The sequence below is a fragment of the Corvus cornix genome, chromosome 3 (genome assembly GCF_000738735.6).
Source record: "Corvus cornix cornix isolate S_Up_H32 chromosome 3, ASM73873v5, whole genome shotgun sequence".
In the NCBI taxonomy this organism is placed as follows: domain Eukaryota; kingdom Metazoa; phylum Chordata; class Aves; order Passeriformes; family Corvidae; genus Corvus; species Corvus cornix.
In genome coordinates, this window is record NC_047056.1 from 1,352,044 (window position 1) to 1,370,152 (window position 18,109).

At 53.9% G+C, this 18,109-nt stretch overlaps 2 protein-coding genes across 5 annotated transcripts; both read left to right on the top strand.

Moving 5' to 3' along the window:
* The first annotated feature begins 292 nt into the window (after positions 1–292).
* On the top strand, positions 293–9,427 carry LOC104691548 (GDNF-inducible zinc finger protein 1). 4 transcript variants are annotated; one of them, XM_019287962.3, is made up of 8 exons: positions 293–533; positions 957–1,137; positions 3,355–4,266; positions 4,850–5,713; positions 6,557–6,651; positions 7,191–7,358; positions 7,890–8,047; positions 8,870–9,427. In XM_019287962.3, the coding sequence occupies exons 3-8, from the start codon at positions 3,356–3,358 to the stop codon at positions 9,107–9,109; spliced, it is 2,436 nt and encodes an 811-aa protein (XP_019143507.3). In that variant the 5' UTR covers positions 293–533; positions 957–1,137; position 3,355; the 3' UTR covers positions 9,110–9,427. The 4 variants fall into 4 exon arrangements, with proteins under 4 accessions (XP_019143507.3, XP_019143506.3, XP_019143508.3 ...); XM_019287961.3 differs by lacking the exon at positions 293–533 and adding an exon at positions 574–675; XM_019287963.3 differs by lacking the exon at positions 293–533 and adding an exon at positions 741–865 and having other exon boundaries at positions 4,850–5,677.
* A 171-nt stretch (positions 9,428–9,598) lies between these two features.
* On the top strand, positions 9,599–17,806 carry GZF1 (GDNF inducible zinc finger protein 1). Its single transcript, XM_039569459.1, is given in 7 exon segments — positions 9,599–9,709; positions 10,908–11,450; positions 11,453–12,185; positions 14,471–14,565; positions 15,035–15,202; positions 15,773–15,930; positions 16,303–17,806. Coding segments are annotated over 6 exon segments (1,995 nt in total). The 5' UTR covers positions 9,599–9,709; positions 10,908–10,921; the 3' UTR covers positions 16,615–17,806.
* The last annotated feature ends 303 nt before the right edge of the window (positions 17,807–18,109 follow it).

The window sequence follows — 18,109 nt, forward strand, 5'->3', positions numbered from 1 at the left end:
TACAGTCGTCCAACATTTTTACCAGCTGTTAAAACGTGAAGATTAAAACCTGCACTTAAGTGGGAAAAAAAAAATGCTTCAGAGGAGGAATTTATCTTGGAAAAAATATTGAAGTGCTTGGCAGCCCGCTTTAAAATGATTTGATGTGATAAATGACAGGAGTATGGGACTACCAGTGGGAAGAAACAGGGAGACCCTGTGCTTCTCCTCATCCCAGATGTACCCCACTGCAGTTCAGAGCTTTACACTGCTTTCTATAAACACCTCTTTTAACTCTGGCACAGATCTCCCAGTATCCACAGTGGGTATCCCAGTATCCACAGTGGGTATCCCACTATCCACAGTGGGTATCCACACTGGGAGAGGCTGAGGAGCTGCTGCAGCAACCTGGGTGGTATTTAAAGCACCCGAGGAAACGCATCGCTGAGGTCATTTAACCTCATAAAACCCGGCTTGCTGACAGCGGCAAAACAAATTGTTTCCAAAATGGGTGGTTTGGGGAGCGGTTTTTTGCGGATTCGGGTCGATTTCAGGTGGGGATTGGGGGTTTAAAACGTTTTTTTTCCAGTTTTGTGGGAACGCCCTGCCCACACTCAAAATGGCGGCGGCGCTGAGGCGCTGAGGCTGTGGCCGCCATGGCGCTTTCGGGCGGGAGCCGGCGGAGGCGGCGGCGGGGTAAGGGCGGGCCGGGGGCCGGGAGGGACCCTCGGGATGGAGCCCGGGAGCGCCGGGAATCACTGCCGGGATCGGCGGGAGTCACCCCGGGGGCGGCGGGAGTCAGCCCCGGGATCGGCGGGAGCGATCCCGGCTGCTGCTGCCCGGCGGGAGGCGATTGCCGGGCGCCGCCGCCTGAGGGAGGGCACAGGTGACCCCTCGCGTCCCCGCGCCCTGAGGGACGTGATCCCGCTTGTGCCGAGCGCTGGGATAAACATTCCCTGTCTCTGCTTTCCTTGCAGCGCTTCCCAGATTTCTGCGCACAGATCAAAATCTTGTGGCTGCACTTAAAACCCAGAAGATGCTGTGCCGGTGGCACAAGGAGCAACGCGGCGCGGCGACATTGCCATAGGATGGTGAGCGTCGGTGCTGCTCCAGCCTGGAATTCCTCGGGGGAGGAGCCTTGCCAGGGGTGTCCCGAAGGTAACGTCGTTAGGGAGAAATCCACGTGCTCTGTGTTTAAAAAACCCCCAAACTTCAAGACTTTCGGAGGAATTTGGCCAGCAGTTTGCTGGGGGGAGAATGGAAACTCTCTGGAGCATAAATTGAGATTTTCTTGGGGTATAAATTGAGATTTTTCTGGAGGATAAATGGAGATTGGGGAGGGTACATGGAGATTTATTCTGGACAATAAATAGGGGTGCTCTGGAGCGTTAATGGAGATTTTCAGGTGGATAAAATAGAAATGTTTCTGTCAGGTAAGGGAAGATGCTCCAGAGGATAAATTGAGATTTTTTTGTGGGGTTTTTTTCCCCCCGGAAAATAAATGGAGATCCTCTGAAGAATAAATGGAGTATCTCTGGAGAATAAACTGAAATTCTCTAGAGGATAAATTGAGGTGGGTTTTTTTTTTCCCCTGGAGCATTTCTCTCTAGAGGATAAATGGGGATGCTCTGGATGTTCCTCAGCTTATCCAGACATCTCCAAACAAGCTGGAAACTTGTTCCAATTCCTGACCTGCCTAATTTGATGGATCTTCATCATGCAGGAATTCCTGCGAGGAATTTTCCCAGGGATTAGCACAATTGAGGAACTCCAGCTGTTATTTACGTCCTGCTAATGCTCTTTCTTACCTGTTATCGTGTTGTCTCACTGCTAGAAAGATATTTTTATTATCACAATCTGCCTTTTTAAGACCCTTCTGGTTGTTTATGCCATCAGTATTCCAAGGATTCTCATTTTGATCCCTGCTGGAGCCCTTTGTTGTACGTGCACGTGCAGCTACCGAGAGTTTAAAGGAATCTTTCCTGGGGAAATAAATGAAGGAGGAACTTCCTCTTCCCTCCCCTGAAGAGAAACTTAAGATCTCATTGGAAAGACCTGAGGGAAAAGTCAAGTAGCCAAGGCTTGTGTATCCTTGGCAAAAAGCAGGGTGGGTTGCCATGGATAACAGGATTTTATTTTGGGAATATTTAGTCCTATCCTAAAGAAACCTCTTCCTTTTCTGTGCTAATTATTTCATGGAAAAAAAATGACATTAAAATATACAGATACAAATATTTTCTTGGAGATTCAGGCCACTGTTGGGCTTTATTTTTTAAAGGAGTTGTACCAATTCCAGTTGTACCAATTCCAGTTGTACCAATTCCAGTTGCACCAATTCCAATTCCTTATCAGGAACTCTGTAATTGAATTGAAATATGGTTTGAGTTTTGCATCAGTTCTGATGCAATTAAAGTGTCTTTGCAATTAATCTCTTGGATTAATTATGCTTTCTGCAAATCTTGCACACATGTGCACATTTTGAAAGTATTTATTCCCAAATTGCCAGGGAAAAAGCTGGAAAGAAGTTACAAACAAACCCGTAAAATGGACGAGGGGGAACGGGGTTTTCATTCAAATCCTTGGAGTGAGTGTTCTGGAGACCTAAGGATTCGGCAGCACTTTGGAAAACTAAAGATCGGCTTCCAAAGGGGAACAGAAAACACAAATCTCGGGGGTTTTCTGAAGGAAAAAACGGTGGGAGTTGATGGGTTTGTGGGAAGATGCTGCAGTGCTGGGGGGGCTTTAATCCAGAGGCAGCTGAACTCGGAGCTGATCTTGGAACTTATCTCTCCCATCGGGCTCAGTGTCAGATCCTGGTGTTAGCGGAGCTCCCGCGGGAGCGCGGATCGGGATCTTATCGCAGCTGGGGATCTCGCAGAGGAGCAGCAGGAAATTAGCACGAGCTGCTCTCATTGATTTCTCTGAGCACTGCACAGAAACCAGGCCGTCCTGCTGGAAAACAGGGAGGCAGCAGATGGGCTGGAAGCTCCTGCGGATCTTGGAGCCCAACCTCTGCATGTGCGCTGCGTCCAGTGTGCTGGTGATGAGCTGTGTCTCCGCATGGGAGTAGCTGGGAGCGTTGCAGAGATCCCCGCTGGCCGTGGGAATTACACAGTAGGAATCTGGATGCGAGCAATCCTTTCCCAGTAGAATTTAGGGCTCCTTTGCCCATAGTCCCTCAATTTCCTGGTGTAGTTGAGGTGGTGGTGATCCATCAAAGGCTGGAGGTCTTCTCCAACCTCAGTGGTTCTACAGTTCCACCTGTGCAGGGTGAACGAGGGAATTAGGGCACGGAATTCCGCTGGACTTTCCCTGCCGTGCCTGAATGGAAAGAGGGGAAAAAGCATTCCAACGTTTTTCTGTTTCTTCTGGCAGGATGGAGAAGAAGAAAATCCTGATGAAGTCCAAGGTTGCTGCTCCCAACCTGCTGAGGGCTCTGCATTCCCTGTACCGGCTCGGGCACCTCTGCGACGTGACGGTGCTCACCCAGCACCTGGGAATTCAGGAGGAATTCCCGGCTCACAAAGCCGTCCTGGCAGCTTCCAGCAACTACTTCAAGGGGCTTTTCCTGCACCAGGAGATGCTGGACACCAAGAAGTGCACGGTGACTCTGCAGGACATCTACACCGAGGAGTTCACCTCCTTTCTGGAGTTTGTGTACACGGCAGAGGTGGAGATCGAGGCGGGAAAGCTCCAGCGGATGAAGGAAATAGCAGAACGGCTGGAGTGCCAGGATTTGCTTGACATCTGTGAGGAGGTGAAGGCAGAGGGCAGGAAGGGCTTGGACTTGAGCCTCCACCCAAAAGGGCAGAGGGGTGGAAATGGGGGATCGCAGTGGCCCTGCATCCAGCAAGAGGAGAACCCCAGGAACTCTTCCCAGGTCCTGGCAATTCCCATGCAGAGGAAACTTTGGGATCGGCAGAAACATAAGGAATTGCTGGTGGGCTACGAGCTCATTGGAGGCCAAGCTGGAGGCCTGGAGCAGGAGGCCATGGCTTTTCCAGCCCCAAAATCCAGGCCAGCAAAGCTGCCCCGCTGCAACAAGGCGCCCTCCCCGAGCAGACTGGGTGTGGATATCACCAGCCTGGAGAACAAGGATGGCCGTTCCCTCCGCAGGGGGCAGGAGCGGAAGCGGGAATCCCAGGCGTGTCCCTACTGTGACAAGGCCGGCAGCTCCAAGTGCGGCCTGGCCGGGCACCTCCGGAGCCACACCGGGGACAGGCCCTTCCAGTGCCAGCGCTGCCCTGCCAACTTTGCCCACAGGGCTGCCTACACCTCCCACCTCAGGTACGGCGTTCCTGGGACTGTGCTTCCTCGGAGTTCCAGGGTAAAGCGTTCCTGGAGCCCTCCCTGCCTTAGTTCCAGAATTCCTTGGATCTGACTCGAAGCGTGTTGAAATCGGGATTTTTCTGTCAGCCTCGCAGTGAGGATGACTGGATTGAGGTCTCTCAGATGGGGAATTTAGGGAGTTTCCCATTGGACTAAGGGGGACTTGTGCAATCAGATTTCTTTGGAATCCTCAGATTCGGGGTTTTAAATAGGAATTTTGTGTTTATCTAGGCATTTGGTCTCTATTTCTCTAGTTTAAATCCATGATTTCGTGGCCTGGGAGGAGAAGTCCATCCTACATTCCTGCTCAGGGTACAATATACAGACCTTAATGAACTGAGGCGCTTTAATTGTCTTTAATTACCCGGTCCAACTCTTCCCCAAATCTCCCTATTTCCAGGCTTTCCAGACACGCTGGGAATTTCTTAAGTGGTTCAAGGAACAATTCAGAGGAAAGGACTCTTCCCCCGAGGCCCGAATTGAAACAATCAAACAATGAGTTTCAATTAAATTTACTGAAGTTGTGCTCCATTTTTAACAGGAAAATCCATGAGTCTGGGCAAGAGAGGAAGCTCCTGCCTGTCTATTGGATGGGGGTTCCACCCACACACGGCCCAAACCCCACAAGCCGTGACCAAGATCCTGACGGAGAGACTTGGGATGGGACACCAGAAACCTCGGGGTGTGAGGAAGATCCCGGGAATTCATCCATTGCCAAAGCAGGCAGGAGTGAGGAGCAGGAGGAATGGAGGCAGGAATCCCAGGAAGATGAAGGAGGGAATGGAGATGAAGGTGGAATGAGCGTGAAGGGCGAGGAGCAGGGAGACTACGACGCGGGATACTCAGAAGTTGAAGGAAGCAGGGACAACGAGGAATGTTCCGAGGAGAAGGAAAAGGAGGATGAAGCCTCAGCAGAGAAGGACCCTGAACCAGGGTTTAAACTAAAGAAAGCCAATAAAAGCGTGGCCAACAAGAAATCCGTCTGCGTGATCCGCTGCGACAAGTGCCAGGAGCAGTTCGCTTCCCGGAAAAAATACGTGGATCACTGCCGGGATGTGCACCAGAGCCTGCCCGGCAAGGCGTACCAGTGCGAGGTGTGCAGCAAGGCCTTCGCCAGCTACGCCAGCTGGAAGGAGCACCGCGCCTGCGTCCACAGCGAGGAGAGGAGCTTCTCCTGCAGCCTCTGCCAGGCCACCTTCAAGAGGAAGCGGGACGTGAGGACGCATTCCGTGCGGAAGCACGAGGGCAGGGCCAAGCGGCCGCTGTGCTCCGTGTGTGGGAAGATCCTGAGCTCCCGCACGCGCTGGTTGTTCCACATGCGGACGCACACCGGCGAGAAGCCCTACGAGTGCGGCGTGTGTCGCTCCAGGTTTGCTCAGCCTTCCCAGCTCAAGATCCATACCAGGTCAGATTCCGGCCCTTCCCGTTCCTCGCCCCCTCGGGCAGGAACGCTGGGATATCGTGTTCAGTGGGATCCGTGATTAATTCCCTTACGCAAAGGCTTTGGCTCCGTATTGCGTTTCCCGTGGTCGGGATTTCGACATGGTTACCCTGTCCAAACTTGCAAGGGATAGCCGTCATTTGGGACAGGCTCTGAAATCCCATGATGGCCCTCAGTGATGAAGTAAGTGAGTCAGGGATCCTGGAGAAGCGGATCCTGAGCCGTGCTCGCTCTTGGAGCAAGGAATTGCCCTGGGATTTTGTCTCCGTGTGTAATTCCAAATCCGCACCGCTCAGCTGGAGCTTGACGGGAGGAGTTGCTCCCTGGTGGTGTCTGTGTGGATGTGTCCTCTCCCAGGAGAGGGTGAATCATCCCATGGAATTTTCCATCTTTCTCGGGAGCAAGACTGATGATAGTCCTTTGTCCTGACAGCCCAAAATCAGGAATGATTTTGGACGTCATCCTGTTTGGGTTGGAATAAGTTAAGACCAAACATCAGGCTCAGATTTTTCTGATACTCTGTCATTTTCCGTCATTTTCCCTTCTTCCTCCTTTCCCATGCCCTGAGCTATGACTCCTGGACAAAGAAAGGTGGAGTTTGTAGGGCCTGAAAGTGAGGAAAAGGTAAATTTTGATTGGGAATTTTACTGCTGGAGCGTAGCGCCCGTACCTGGAAACACTCAGTTTCCCAAGGGAGCAGAACTTCCCTTTCCTGCTGCACTGAAATCCCAAAGGCAGTTTCCAAGGCAGTGTTTTAGGGATGGGAGCCTAATGAGTCACTTATCATTGGTGTTCTGTGCCCCTCAGGTCCCACACGGGGGAGAAGCCCTACGTTTGTGAGGACTGCGGCGCTTCCTTTGCCGACAAAGGAAAACTCACCGGCCACAAGAGGACACACACAGGTGGGAAATGAAGTACTCCAGGTGGCTTCTCCCAGCCCTCTCCTGTTTCACTGCTAGGAGTTGCTGGGATGTGGAGAAAAATGCTCTTGGATACTCACAGAGGAGTATCCAAGAACCAGGAAGGAGTTAGTAGGGATGGAAGGACTTTTAGCCTGGGGAAAAGGAGGCTCCAGAGGGACTTGGTTGCTCTCCATAATTTCCCGATGAGAGCCAGAGGGAATTTGGGCTCTGCTCCCAAGGAACAAGTGATAGGATGCGAGGAAACAGCCTCAAGTGGTGCCAGGGGAGGTTCAGGACATCGGGAAGAATTCCTTCATGGGAAGGGTTGTCAGGCATTGGAACGGGAGGGAGTCCCCATCCCCAGATGTGCTCAGGGAACACCTGGACGTGGCACTGATGGCCAGGGTGGGGATCGGGCCCAGGTTGCACTCGATGACCTCGGAGGTCTTTTCCAGCCTGGATTCTGTGATTTGCAGGCGGGCTCTGAAGGACAGAATTCCTCTGGGAGAATTGCCAACGTGCTGTTTCTGCTCCCTCAGGAGAGCGCCTGTTCCGGTGCGACGTGTGCGGGAAGCACTTTGCCACCAACGAGTACCTCAAGTGCCACAAGCGCTGTCACCTGGGAGCCAAACCCTACAAGTGCGAGGTCTGTGGGAAAACCTTCGGACTCAGAGCCTCCCTGGCCCAGCACAGCAACGTCCACGCAGGTAATTCCCAGGCTGGGAAAAGGAGTGGTGGCTATGTGCTTCTTCCCAGCGTGGGCGGGGATGTTTCATCCCACAGCTCGCTGAACTGGGGGGATCCCAGAATCACTGAGGTTGGAAAAGAGCTCCAAGGCCATCGAGTCCAAGCTGTGCCCGATCCCCACCTTGTCACCAGCCCAGAGCACCGAGTGCTGTGTCCAGGCCTTCCTTGGACACCTCCAGGGCTGGGAAATCCATTGGGAAGCAGGGCTTGTCCCGACCCTGGCTCGTGGGAACGTTGTGTGGTATCCTAGAAAACTGAGGCCTGACTCGTGCGGCTGAAGGAATTTGGAATAGAGGATGGCTGTAGCCTTGGCAAATTTGGGAAATACTTATCATGGAATGGTTGGGGTTGGAAGGGATCATCTCATTCCACTGTCCCAGGTTGCTCCAAACCCCGTCCAACCTTGGACACTTCCAGGGAAGGGGCCAAAGAGCCCGCTGCTATCTCCTAACTGCTCCTAACCCCGTGTTTTCCGGGATCGTTATTCCCAGAGACCCGCCCCTATTTCTGCGAGCAGTGTGGGAAGGCCTTCACCCAGCAGGGAGCGCTCCGGCGGCACCAGCGCATCCACACCGGGGAGAAACCCTACAAGTGCCGGGCCTGCGACAGGACCTTCACCGACATGTCCACCCTGCGCCGGCACGTGGCGGTAGGGCATCCCACGGGGTCTTCCCGGTCCTCAGTGCCACGCCCAGGGTGCCAGTGTCACGCCGGGAGTGGGAACTCCCAGCCCTCAGCAGGGGCTGCGCTAGGGATGAGTTTTAGGGCAGGGGTGTGAGCCGCCATCTTAAAATCGATTCCTGAGGTTTGCGGGATTTCCCTGCGGCAGCGCAGCAGCTCCCACTGCTGGCTGCCGATCCAGCCGTCTCCCAGTCCTAGGGAAAGGGTCACCATCCCTGGGAGTGACGGGATACGGCACTTCCTGATGGTCGTCGATGGCTGCACTCCGTCTCCGAGATCTTGTCCTAAACGATCCCATGAAAGCCTCTGGGGAAGGACCTGGGATTGGAGATGCTTTTTGTGGATTAGCCACAGAGTCTCTGATGCCTTAACCCTCGTTCCCGACCCAGAACACGAGGGTTTATCGGACCTCGTGCCGCACATTAGTAGGAATTCGCACGTTCCCAGCGTTCCGCTGGAAAATGCTGAGCTCGGCTCTTCCCAGAGACCTCCAGGTCCTGGAAGTGACAGCGAAGACAGAACAGGAGGTTCCCTTCCAGTTCCAAGTGCATATTTTGCCTGTGTGCTGAAATTCCAGCTGATTTTGGAAGCGTTCCATGGCAGCAGAGCCAGAAATTCAGAGCTGAGTTGGCAGAAGAGCCTTGCTTGTGTTTGAGTTGAGCCTTGGAGCGCAGGATCGTGGCGTTATCCCAAAATTGTTGGGTTTAGCTCTGGATTCAGTTAAATATTTCCTAGTTAAAAATCAGATCTAATTGTTTTCCTGCCTCACTGCCTTTTTTTTTATTCCCAGATCCACGATCGGAATGCTCACTGGAGAAGCTTCTTGATCGACCTCACACCAAAAAAAGACCACAACTGGTCCAAAATAGAGACTTTCACGGAAGTGCATCCGGGAGGAGATTCCATGCCGGAAGTTTGGTCGGTTGACCACGGGAAGCTTTATAAACCAGAAAGTGCTAAAGCAGCAGCACACGTGGCACCTGGGGCTGGGGACACCGGGGACGCTGATCCCTCCCTTCTCTATTTATAAGATCAGTTTTAGCCCCAGCAATGGGCGGTTTGAGGCAGAATGGTGGGAATTACCCTTTGGAATGCAGCGAATCGCTCCCAGTGGTCACTGCAGCTGCCTCGGGAGCTGGATTACAGGTGGCAAAGGGGTAATTCCTCATGAGGGTATTTATTCCAGTGAAATGTTTCGATCTGTCCGGAGTTTATTTTTCCCAAAGCTGTGGGAGAATCCCACTGGGAATGGGCAGGGTGGGGTGTGTGGGTGTTCATACAAACACAGCGCGGTGCCGCCGCTGTAAATCACCAATGCCTCCTTTAATAAAACCGTCAGTGCCGCCCAGCCCGCCCCTACTTCATTCGCCCGGATTTCCCTGGGGAAAACGCCGGGATTTGGGACAGCCGGGGGCGGGGGTAGGCCGCGTTGCCTAGCAACGCCCGGCGCGCTTTGTGGCGTCACTTCCGGCGCGCCGCCGCCTCAGCCGGGGCGGGCCGGGGTCGTGGCGCGTCAGCGCTTCCGGCCGCGCCCGGGGCTGAGCGGGAGCCGCGGCCGGGAACGGACCGGGCCGCGGCCGGGAACGGACCGGGAGCGAACTGGGAACAAACCGGGAACGGGTCGGGAACGGTGAGTGCGGGAGCCATGGCGGGCTGGCCCTGCCCGCCGCCTTTTTCTCCCGTCTTTCCCCCTTTATTGCTCCCCTCTTCTCTTTTTCCCCTCCTCTTTCCTCCCCCTTTTTTTTCTTCTCCCCGTCTTTCTCCCCCTTCCCCTCCTTGTTTCCCCCCTTTCCTCCCCTTCTTTCCCCCGCCTCTTCTTTTCCCCCAGCCCAGCATTCCCGTGTGATCCAGGGCCCTTTCCAAAAGGGATTGGAAGTGGGCACTGGGGGTGGTTCTCCATGATTCCAGCAGCAGCCACCTGGGAATCCTCTCCCCGTTCCCCTTTGGGCTGGAGCTTCTTGCCTCTTTCCGGCTAGTTTTGCCTCTGGAAGAGGAGGTATTCCTGGGAAATGAACAGTGCTCAGATGGGAGTTAGAGGGGCAGTTGTGAAATGACACGAGAAGTAGTTAAAAATCATTTTTATTGGGGTAAAATGGCGTTTTGGTAGCACTGATTGTTTATAAAGCACTGGGTGAGACATCACTTCATTCCCAGCAAATGGAAAGAAATTCCTTAAATTCCACTAGGAACAGGGTTCAGCCCCACAGATTCCTCAGAGCACCTTCAAATCCATTAGAAATGCAGCTTCTTCTGGGGTCAGACATTTGGGAAAGCACCCCAAAACTTCCGTTCTTTTACAAACTTTGGAGCAGCTTCAGACATTCCCGGGAAATAGGGCCCAGTGGAAGGTTGGAAATGGGCCTTCAAAATGTGCAGGCTGCGAGTCCATTGTGAGGCATTCCTGCCATTTTGGGGGTTTTCAGTGTGTGGATACGATTATCCATCGCGAAAGAGCTTGGGATTTTGTGTGGAGATCATTTTCAGGCAGAGTTTTTGGGATTGCAGTTAACTTTTGCTCAATCTTGCCTTCCTTTTATTGCCTGGTGAGGCCAGCAATCATTCCTTCATTCCAGGTGCCTTAACTTGGATCCAGCTCTGTTTGCTCCATCCCTGTCCCAGCCTCTGACAGTCCAAAGGGTTTCATGGAAACACCAGGGTTGGGATTTAAGCTCAGATTCGCTCCATGGTTTTGTTGAGGAGTCGGAGATCGGTCCAAGGTTGGATGACACGATCTCGGAGCTCTTTCCAACCTCGGCAATTCCATGAAACTCAAACCCCAGCCGCCGCGAACCTTCGGAATTCCGCTGGCTGACGCGGGCTCTCGTTAGCAGGGAGAAGAAAGATGGAAAGCAATCCTGTTCTGCTGGAATCCAAGTCCTCTCCCATCAACCTGCTGAACGAGATGCAGCAGCTGCGGCTGCTGGGCCACCTGTGCGACGTCACGGTGAGCGTGGAGTACCAGGGCGTCCGCGCGGAATTCCCGGCGCACAAGGCCGTGCTGGCCGCCACCAGCAAGTTCTTCAAGGAGGTTTTCCTCAACGAGAAATCCGTGGATGGCCCCCGGAGCAACGTGTTCCTCAACGAGGTGCAGGTGGCGGATTTCGCCTCCTTCCTGGAATTCGTGTACACGGCGCGCGTGGAGGTGGAGGAGGACAGGGTGCAGCGCATGCTGGAGATCGCCGAGAAGCTCAAGTGCCTGGATCTCTCCGAGACCTGCTTCCAGCTGAAGAAGCAGATGCTGGAATCCGTGCTGCTGGAGCTGCAGAACTTCTCGGAATCGCAGAATTCCGAGGAGGAAAGCGCGCCCACCCGAGCGCCGCGCCCGCAGCAGAGGCCGAGCGGGACCCTCCGGATTCTTCCATGGCCAGGCCAGGCCACGGAGCATCTCCCGAGGGGCCGGCTGCCAAATCCAAGGAGAAGATGGACAAGAAGAAGGAAGTGCTGAAGGCTCCTTACGCCAAGATCCGCAGGGCGAGCGGGCGGCTGGCCGGCAGGAAGGTGTTTGTGGAGATCCCGAAGAAAAAATACACCCGGAGGCTGTGGGAGCAGCAGCGGAACGCCGAGGAGGAAAAGCAGCCCGAGGGCGAGGAGGGAGAGCAGGAGCAGGAGGAGAACTCCGGCAAACCTGAGGGCTCCTCTGCGGAAAACCTCCCCAAAGGCGAGGAGGACAGGAAGAAGCGCGGCGGCGCCTTCAAGTGCGGCACGTGCGAGAAGGAATTCCTGTACGAGAAGAGCTTCCTGAAGCACATCCAGCAGAGCCACGGCATCGCCTCGGCGCTGGAGTTCCGCTGCGAGACGTGCGCGCAGACCTTCGCCAACCGCTGCAACCTGCGCAGCCACCAGCGGCACGTGCACAGCAGCGAGCGCCGCTTCCCCTGCGAGCTCTGCGCCAAGCGCTTCAAGAGGAAGAAGGACGTCAAGAGGCACATCCTGCAGGTGCACGAGGGCGGCGGGGAGCGCCACCAGTGCCACCAGTGCGGGAAAGGCCTCAGCTCCAGGACGGCGCTGCGGCTCCACGAGAGGACGCACACGGGCCACAAGCCCTACGGCTGCCCCGAGTGCGAGGCCAAGTTCTCGCAGCCTTCGGCGCTGAAAACGCACATGAGGTAGGAGCAGCTTTGCCCGGACTTGGGGCGCGGCCCTGAGCCTCCCAAATCCCTGTTGGCATGTGGGGTGCAGCCCTCAGGGCTTCCCAAATCCCTGTTTCCTCCTCATGTGGGATTCAGCCCTCAGCGCCTCCCAAATCCCTGTTGGCATGTGGGGTGCAGCCCTCAGAGCCTCCCAAATCCCTGTTTTCTCCTGATGTGGGGTGCAGCCCTCAGTGCCTCACAAATCCCTGTTTCTCCTCATGTGGGGTGCAGCCCTCAGTGCCTCCCAAATCCCTGTTTTCTCCTCATGTGGGGTGCAGCCCTCAGTGCCTCCCAAATCCCTGTTTTCTCCCGATGTGGGGTGCAGCCCTCAGTGCCTCCCAAATCCCTGTTTTCTCCCGATGTGGGGTGCAGCCCTCAGTGCCTCCCAAATCCCTGTTTTCTCCCGATGTGGGGTGCAGCCCTCAGCGCCTCCAAATCCCTGTTTTCTCCTCATGTGGGGTGCAGGCCCTCAGCGCCTCCCAAATCCCTGTTTTCTCCTCATGTGGGGTGCAGCCCTCAGTGCCTCCCAAATCCCTGTTTTCTCCCGATGTGGGGTGCAGCCCTCAGTGCCTCCCAAATCCCTGTTTTCTCCCGATGTGGGGTGCAGCCCTCAGTGCCTCCCAAATCCCTGTTATCTCCGATGTGGGGTGCAGCCCTCAGCGCCTCCCAAATCCCTGTTTTCTCCCGATGTGGGGTGCAGCCCTCAGCGCCTCCCAAATCCCTGTTTTCTCCCGATGTGGGGTGCAGCCCTCAGCGCCTCCCAAATCCCTGTTTTCTCCTCATATCCCGTGTGGGCCAGGACTGTGCTGCAGAGAAATGTGGGTGGGATTCCTCCAGCACATCCTTAGACTCAATACAAAGACAAGTGTGGAAATATTTGGGAAGGATGTGGCGGGGTTTTCAATGGGAAAATGCCGGATTTGGGGGCGAAGCAGGGAAAACAATGGATCTGGGAATAGGAGGAGGTGGCGCGTTACTGATGTCACCCACACGGAGCTGATGCGGCACCCGCTGGGTTTTATCTGTCCCAGGGTGGTTTTATCAGGGCAAAAATCATCTCTGAGGGGTTTTCACCCGATTTTATCCCTTATTTTACCTGTCTTAGGGCAAGAATCATCTCTGAGGGGTTTTAATCTGATTTATCGGATTTAATCTGATTTATCTGATTTAATCTGATTTATCAGTTATTTTATCTCCCTCGGGGCATTTTTATGAGGGCAAAAATCATCTCCGAGGGGTTGAACTTGATTTTATCAACTTTATCTTTCCGAGGGCATTTTTATCACAGCAGAATCATCCCTGAGGGGTTTTAGCCTGATTTTATCCCTTATTTTACCTGCCTCAGGGCAGAGCCCTTTTTCATGAGGGCAAACATGATCTCTGAGGGGGTTAACCTGATTTTATCAGTTATTTTATCTGTTCCAGGGCGTTTTTATCAGGGTAAAAATAATTTCTGAGGGACTTTACCCTGATTTTATCAGTTATTTTCTGTGTCTTAGGGCAGGCATTTTGATCAGGGCAAAAAAAATCATCCTTGAGGGGTTGAAGCTGATTTTATCACTTCTTATATCTGTCTCAGGGCATCTTATCAAAGCTAAATCATCTCTGCGTGGTTTGACATGATTTTATCCACTTTATCCTTGTGAGGGCATTTTTATCAGGGCAAGAATCATCTCTGAGGGGGTTTAACCTGATTTTATCGGTTATTTTATCTGTCTTGGGCCAGAGACATTTTTGTGAGGGCAATAATCATTTCTGAAGGGCTTGAGCCTGATTTTTTTTCATGGAAAAGACATTTTTATCAGGGCAAAAATCACCTAGGAAGGGCTTGAGGCTGGTTTTATCCCTTTTTTTCTCTTTCTTGGGGCATTTTTCCCAGGGAAAAGTCCTCTCTGAGGGGTTAAACCGGATTTTTTTTTTATGTTCCCAGAGCCCTTTCAGGAATTTTGGACACTGGCATCTCAGTGCTGCCTTAATTTGGGTGTGCTGGGAATTTCTCCTCCTTTGGGATCTATTTTGCCCCGTGGATGTGCCTCTCCAGGAAAAGCAGCCATCCCAACCCCCTGAGGAGCTTTCCCTCACATCCCAAAGGGTCGGGCGCCACAGCCTGGAGAGAATTTTCTAAATCTGGCTGCTTTCCCCCTTGAAAAACTCGGTTTCACCGTAACATTCTTGGATGTGGGCGTTGATCCAGCAGTAAGGATCAGTGGGAATGAGGGAAGGGTTCATCCTGGAGTTGGAACATTCCTTTTTCCTTGCAGGATCCACACGGGGGAGAAGCCCTTTGTGTGTGACGAGTGTGGGGCCCGCTTCACCCAGAACCACATGCTCATCTACCACAGGCGCTGCCACACAGGTGAGGCTGCAAAACTGGGAGAAACCAATCCCAGCCATTCCAGGGAGATGGAAAATGCTGCTTTTTGGCCGTGTTTTTATGGATAAAATGACATCTCGTCGTCTCTTAGGTGGGATTTGCCTGAGAAAGGTTCCCAAGGATGTCCCGTGATTTTAAGCTGAGCGAGGGTTGATTTAAATTGGATTTTGGGAAGAAATTCCTCCCTGTGAGAGCAGTGAGGCCCTGGAACAGTTTCCCCAGAGAAACTGTTGCTGCCCCATCCCTGGAATTGTTCCAGGCCAGGTTGGGAACAAGTTCCAGGCTTGGAGCAACCTGGGATAGAGGAAGGTTTCCCTGCCCATAGAATGGTTTGGAGCTGGGTGACATTTAAATGTCCCCACAGTGAGGCCACGCTCCGGAATTTCTGTGGGATATTTAAGAGCATTCCCAAAGCTCTGCTGGTTTAATCCTCCTTTTCCCCCTTTTTTAGGGGAAAGGCCTTTCATGTGTGAAACCTGTGGGAAGAGCTTTGCCTCCAAGGAATACTTGAAGCACCACAACCGGATCCACACGGGATCCAAGCCCTTCAAGTGTGAGGTTTGCTTCCGGACCTTTGCCCAGCGGAATTCCCTGTACCAGCACATCAAAGTCCACACAGGTAGGATGGATTTGTTCCTTTTCTTGGATCCACCCCTCACCACGGCAATATTCCAGCCAGGAATTCTCAGCCAGGTTTTTTCCCCGCGTGCACGCCTTGATGTGTCATGTCCTCCCCTCCTCCCACTAGTCCTGCGTGACAGCAGTTCCCTGGCACGCTTCCGTTGGCCGTGGAGATGCCGGGATCGTTGGGGATGGAGAGCTCTGGTTTAGCTGGGGAAGGAGGAAAACTCCAGACAGGGAGTTTGTGGGGTGTTTGGAGCGATCCCAGGGCTGGGAGCGACGTGGGGGTTCTTGCTCAGGGACGGGTGAATAAAGAGGAGGAATACCTGGATTCTGGGCAGGACTTGAGCCTGTCACGGAAAATCCATGGGAAATCTGTGGAAAAGCGGAGCGACAGCACGGCTTCATGGGGCTGGGAGGAAGCTGCTGCCTCCAGCTGGGTCGCAATGTGACAACACTGGTACCACCGGGATGTTTTCCCTGGCCGTTCCCTGCCATCCGGGGCTCGCTGGGCGTTCCCGAGCCGCAGCAGCCCGTGCCCAGCCCGCACCCCGTGCCGTGTTCCCAGGGGAGCGGCCGTACTGCTGTGACCAGTGCGGGAAGCAGTTCACGCAGCTGAACGCGCTGCAGCGGCACCACCGCATCCACACCGGCGAGAAGCCCTTCATGTGCAACGCCTGCGGCAGGACCTTCACCGACAAATCCACGCTGCGCCGCCACACCTCGGTACGATCCCGCCCTCCCGGAGCGCCTTCCGGGCCTGCCACAGCCCGTGGGCTGACGGGTCAAGCGTGGGTGGGGCTTCCAGTTCGGGGGGAAGCGGGGATGTTGGGAAGGAATTCTTCCCTGGCACAGTTTTCCCAGAAAACCTGTGGCTTCCACATGCCTGGAAGTGTTCAAAACCAGGTTGGATGGGGCTTGGAGCGATGTGGGATAGTGGGAGGTGTCCCCAGATCACCTTTAAGGTCCCTTCCCACCCAAACCATCCCATGACTCCAAAACAAAGACCTTTCCTACCAGCGTCAAATACAAGCTTGACCCAAACTTTGCCTTGTCATCCCGTATCCAACGTTCTCTCCCCTGGTTATCCCTTTGCAGATCCATGATAAAAACACCCCCTGGAAGTCCTTCCTGGTCATCGTGGAAGGAGCCGCCAAGAACGACGAGGGGCACAAAACGGAGCTTCCCGACGAGGAATACGAGGTGTCCCCCAAAATCCCGGAAAAGCTGCTGGCCTTCCCAGAGAACAGCCCCTACCAGGGCCTGGCAGCCGGCCCGGGAAGCGGGAATTCCGGCACGGACTGTAAGGCCCCGGGAGCACAGGAGTCTCTGCTGGGAGAGCTCAGCGTGCTCCACACGCAGACGGACTCCGGGCAGCCCCAGCTCCATGCCCTGGTGAACATGGAATAACTGGGGACTGCCTCCCGCTCCTTAGGCTGCACCCATTGTACAGTCCTTGGCCCGAGGGAAGCTGGGGAAGAGTGGATTTCCAGCTTTCCTCTGGAAATTCCTTCCCCAGCTCCATCTCCTGTGGTCGGGCAGGGTGGCACCACGCCGGGGAATTTGTGGGAGTTGATTCCCTGGGAATTCAGGGGGTGGCTCAGGGACCTTGGTGGTGCAGGTTTGTTTTCCAGGGAATTCAGTGCCACATGGACAATCAGGAGAACCGATGTTTCTCTGTGACATTCGCTGCGTTTTCCCCAGTGGAATTTCACCCAGGAAAAGTCTGGCTAAATTTGCTTTTCAGGAAATGCTGGTTTCTCTCTGCTTTTGCCAAAGATCCCAAAGAGTGGGAGCAGCTTTGGAGTTTCATTCCAGGAGTTCGGAGTCTCTGAGCAGCGAGAGGGGCAGGTGGGAGCCAAGTGCTGCTTCCTTGGTTTTACAATTCCATGGAAGCTGGAGCAGTCTGGCACTTGGATCCTGTCACTTCTCACCTTCCAGCTGCTCCAGCTCCCATGGAATTGGGCACTTAGGAGACCAAAACATCTCCTGGAAAAAAGTCTGGGAAAAGGCTCAGTTCAGAGGCTTTTGCCGCTCCATTTTCGTGGAATAGGATTTGGGGGATTTTCCCTGGGCAGGGAGGGAGCCTCGGAGTGTTGTCTCCTGTTCTTTGGGAACAGCAGCTCGCTGCTACGGTGCAATGCTCCAGACCTCGGGATCAGTTTCCCAGTGTCAAAACCCGCAGCTCTTCCCATTCCTTTCCCCGTTTCTTTGCCTGTTCCTGTAGTATTCCCACTGAGATTCCTCAGCTGAAGCTGGGAGCAGAACTTTGGGAAAGGTAAGCACAATCCAGCCTGGTGAGGTCCAGCAATAAAGACCACAGAGGTATTTTTTGGGATAAAGGGATGGCAGAGGCGTTCTCATGGAATTCAAAGCTAGGAAAAAGGGAACTTTTGTACCGGAGGGCATTTCCAAGAGGATATATTTGGATATTTATTCCTGCTGGAGCTCAGTTATTCCCAAGGGAATGAAAGGGGTTGTAGATATATTTAAAGGCTGAGCAGTTGGATCCGGAGCCAGGGAATGTTTTGTACTCTGGGAATACACGGAAGTGAGTTGTCTGAGCTGTTCCTATTAAAATGTGGAATATGGAGACCTCCCAGTGACTTGGTCATATCCAATGGGATACTTTGGGATGCTGACAGGCTCGGAAGGTCCACCTGGAGAAGATTCCCTGGAAACCTCAGAAGGGGCCTGCAGGGAAGTGGGATCCAGCAGGAAGTGAGTCTTCAGCAGGAATTGCTGGAAAAGAAGGAGGGAAGGGCTTCCCAGTGACAGAGGGGGAATTTTGGTGGGATATTGGGAAGGAACTCTTCCCTGTCAGGGTGGGCAGGCCCTGGGAGAGTTTTCCCAGAGCAGCTGTGGCTGCTCCATCCCTGGAGTGTCCAAGGGGCTTGGAGCAAGC

What these genes read in the sequence shown, in the direction of transcription:
- LOC104691548 (XM_019287962.3), top strand. Translation starts at nt 3,356, where the DNA reads ATGGAGAAGAAGAAAATCCTGATGAAGTCCAAGGTTGCTGCTCCCAAC. An exon ending in GCACAGCAACGTCCACGCAG is followed by an intron (nt 7,359 to 7,889) that starts GTAATTCCCAGG and finishes CGTTATTCCCAG; the next exon opens with AGACCCGCCCCTATTTCTGC. An exon ending in CCCTGCGCCGGCACGTGGCG is followed by an intron (nt 8,048 to 8,869) that starts GTAGGGCATCCC and finishes TTTTATTCCCAG; the next exon opens with ATCCACGATCGGAATGCTCA.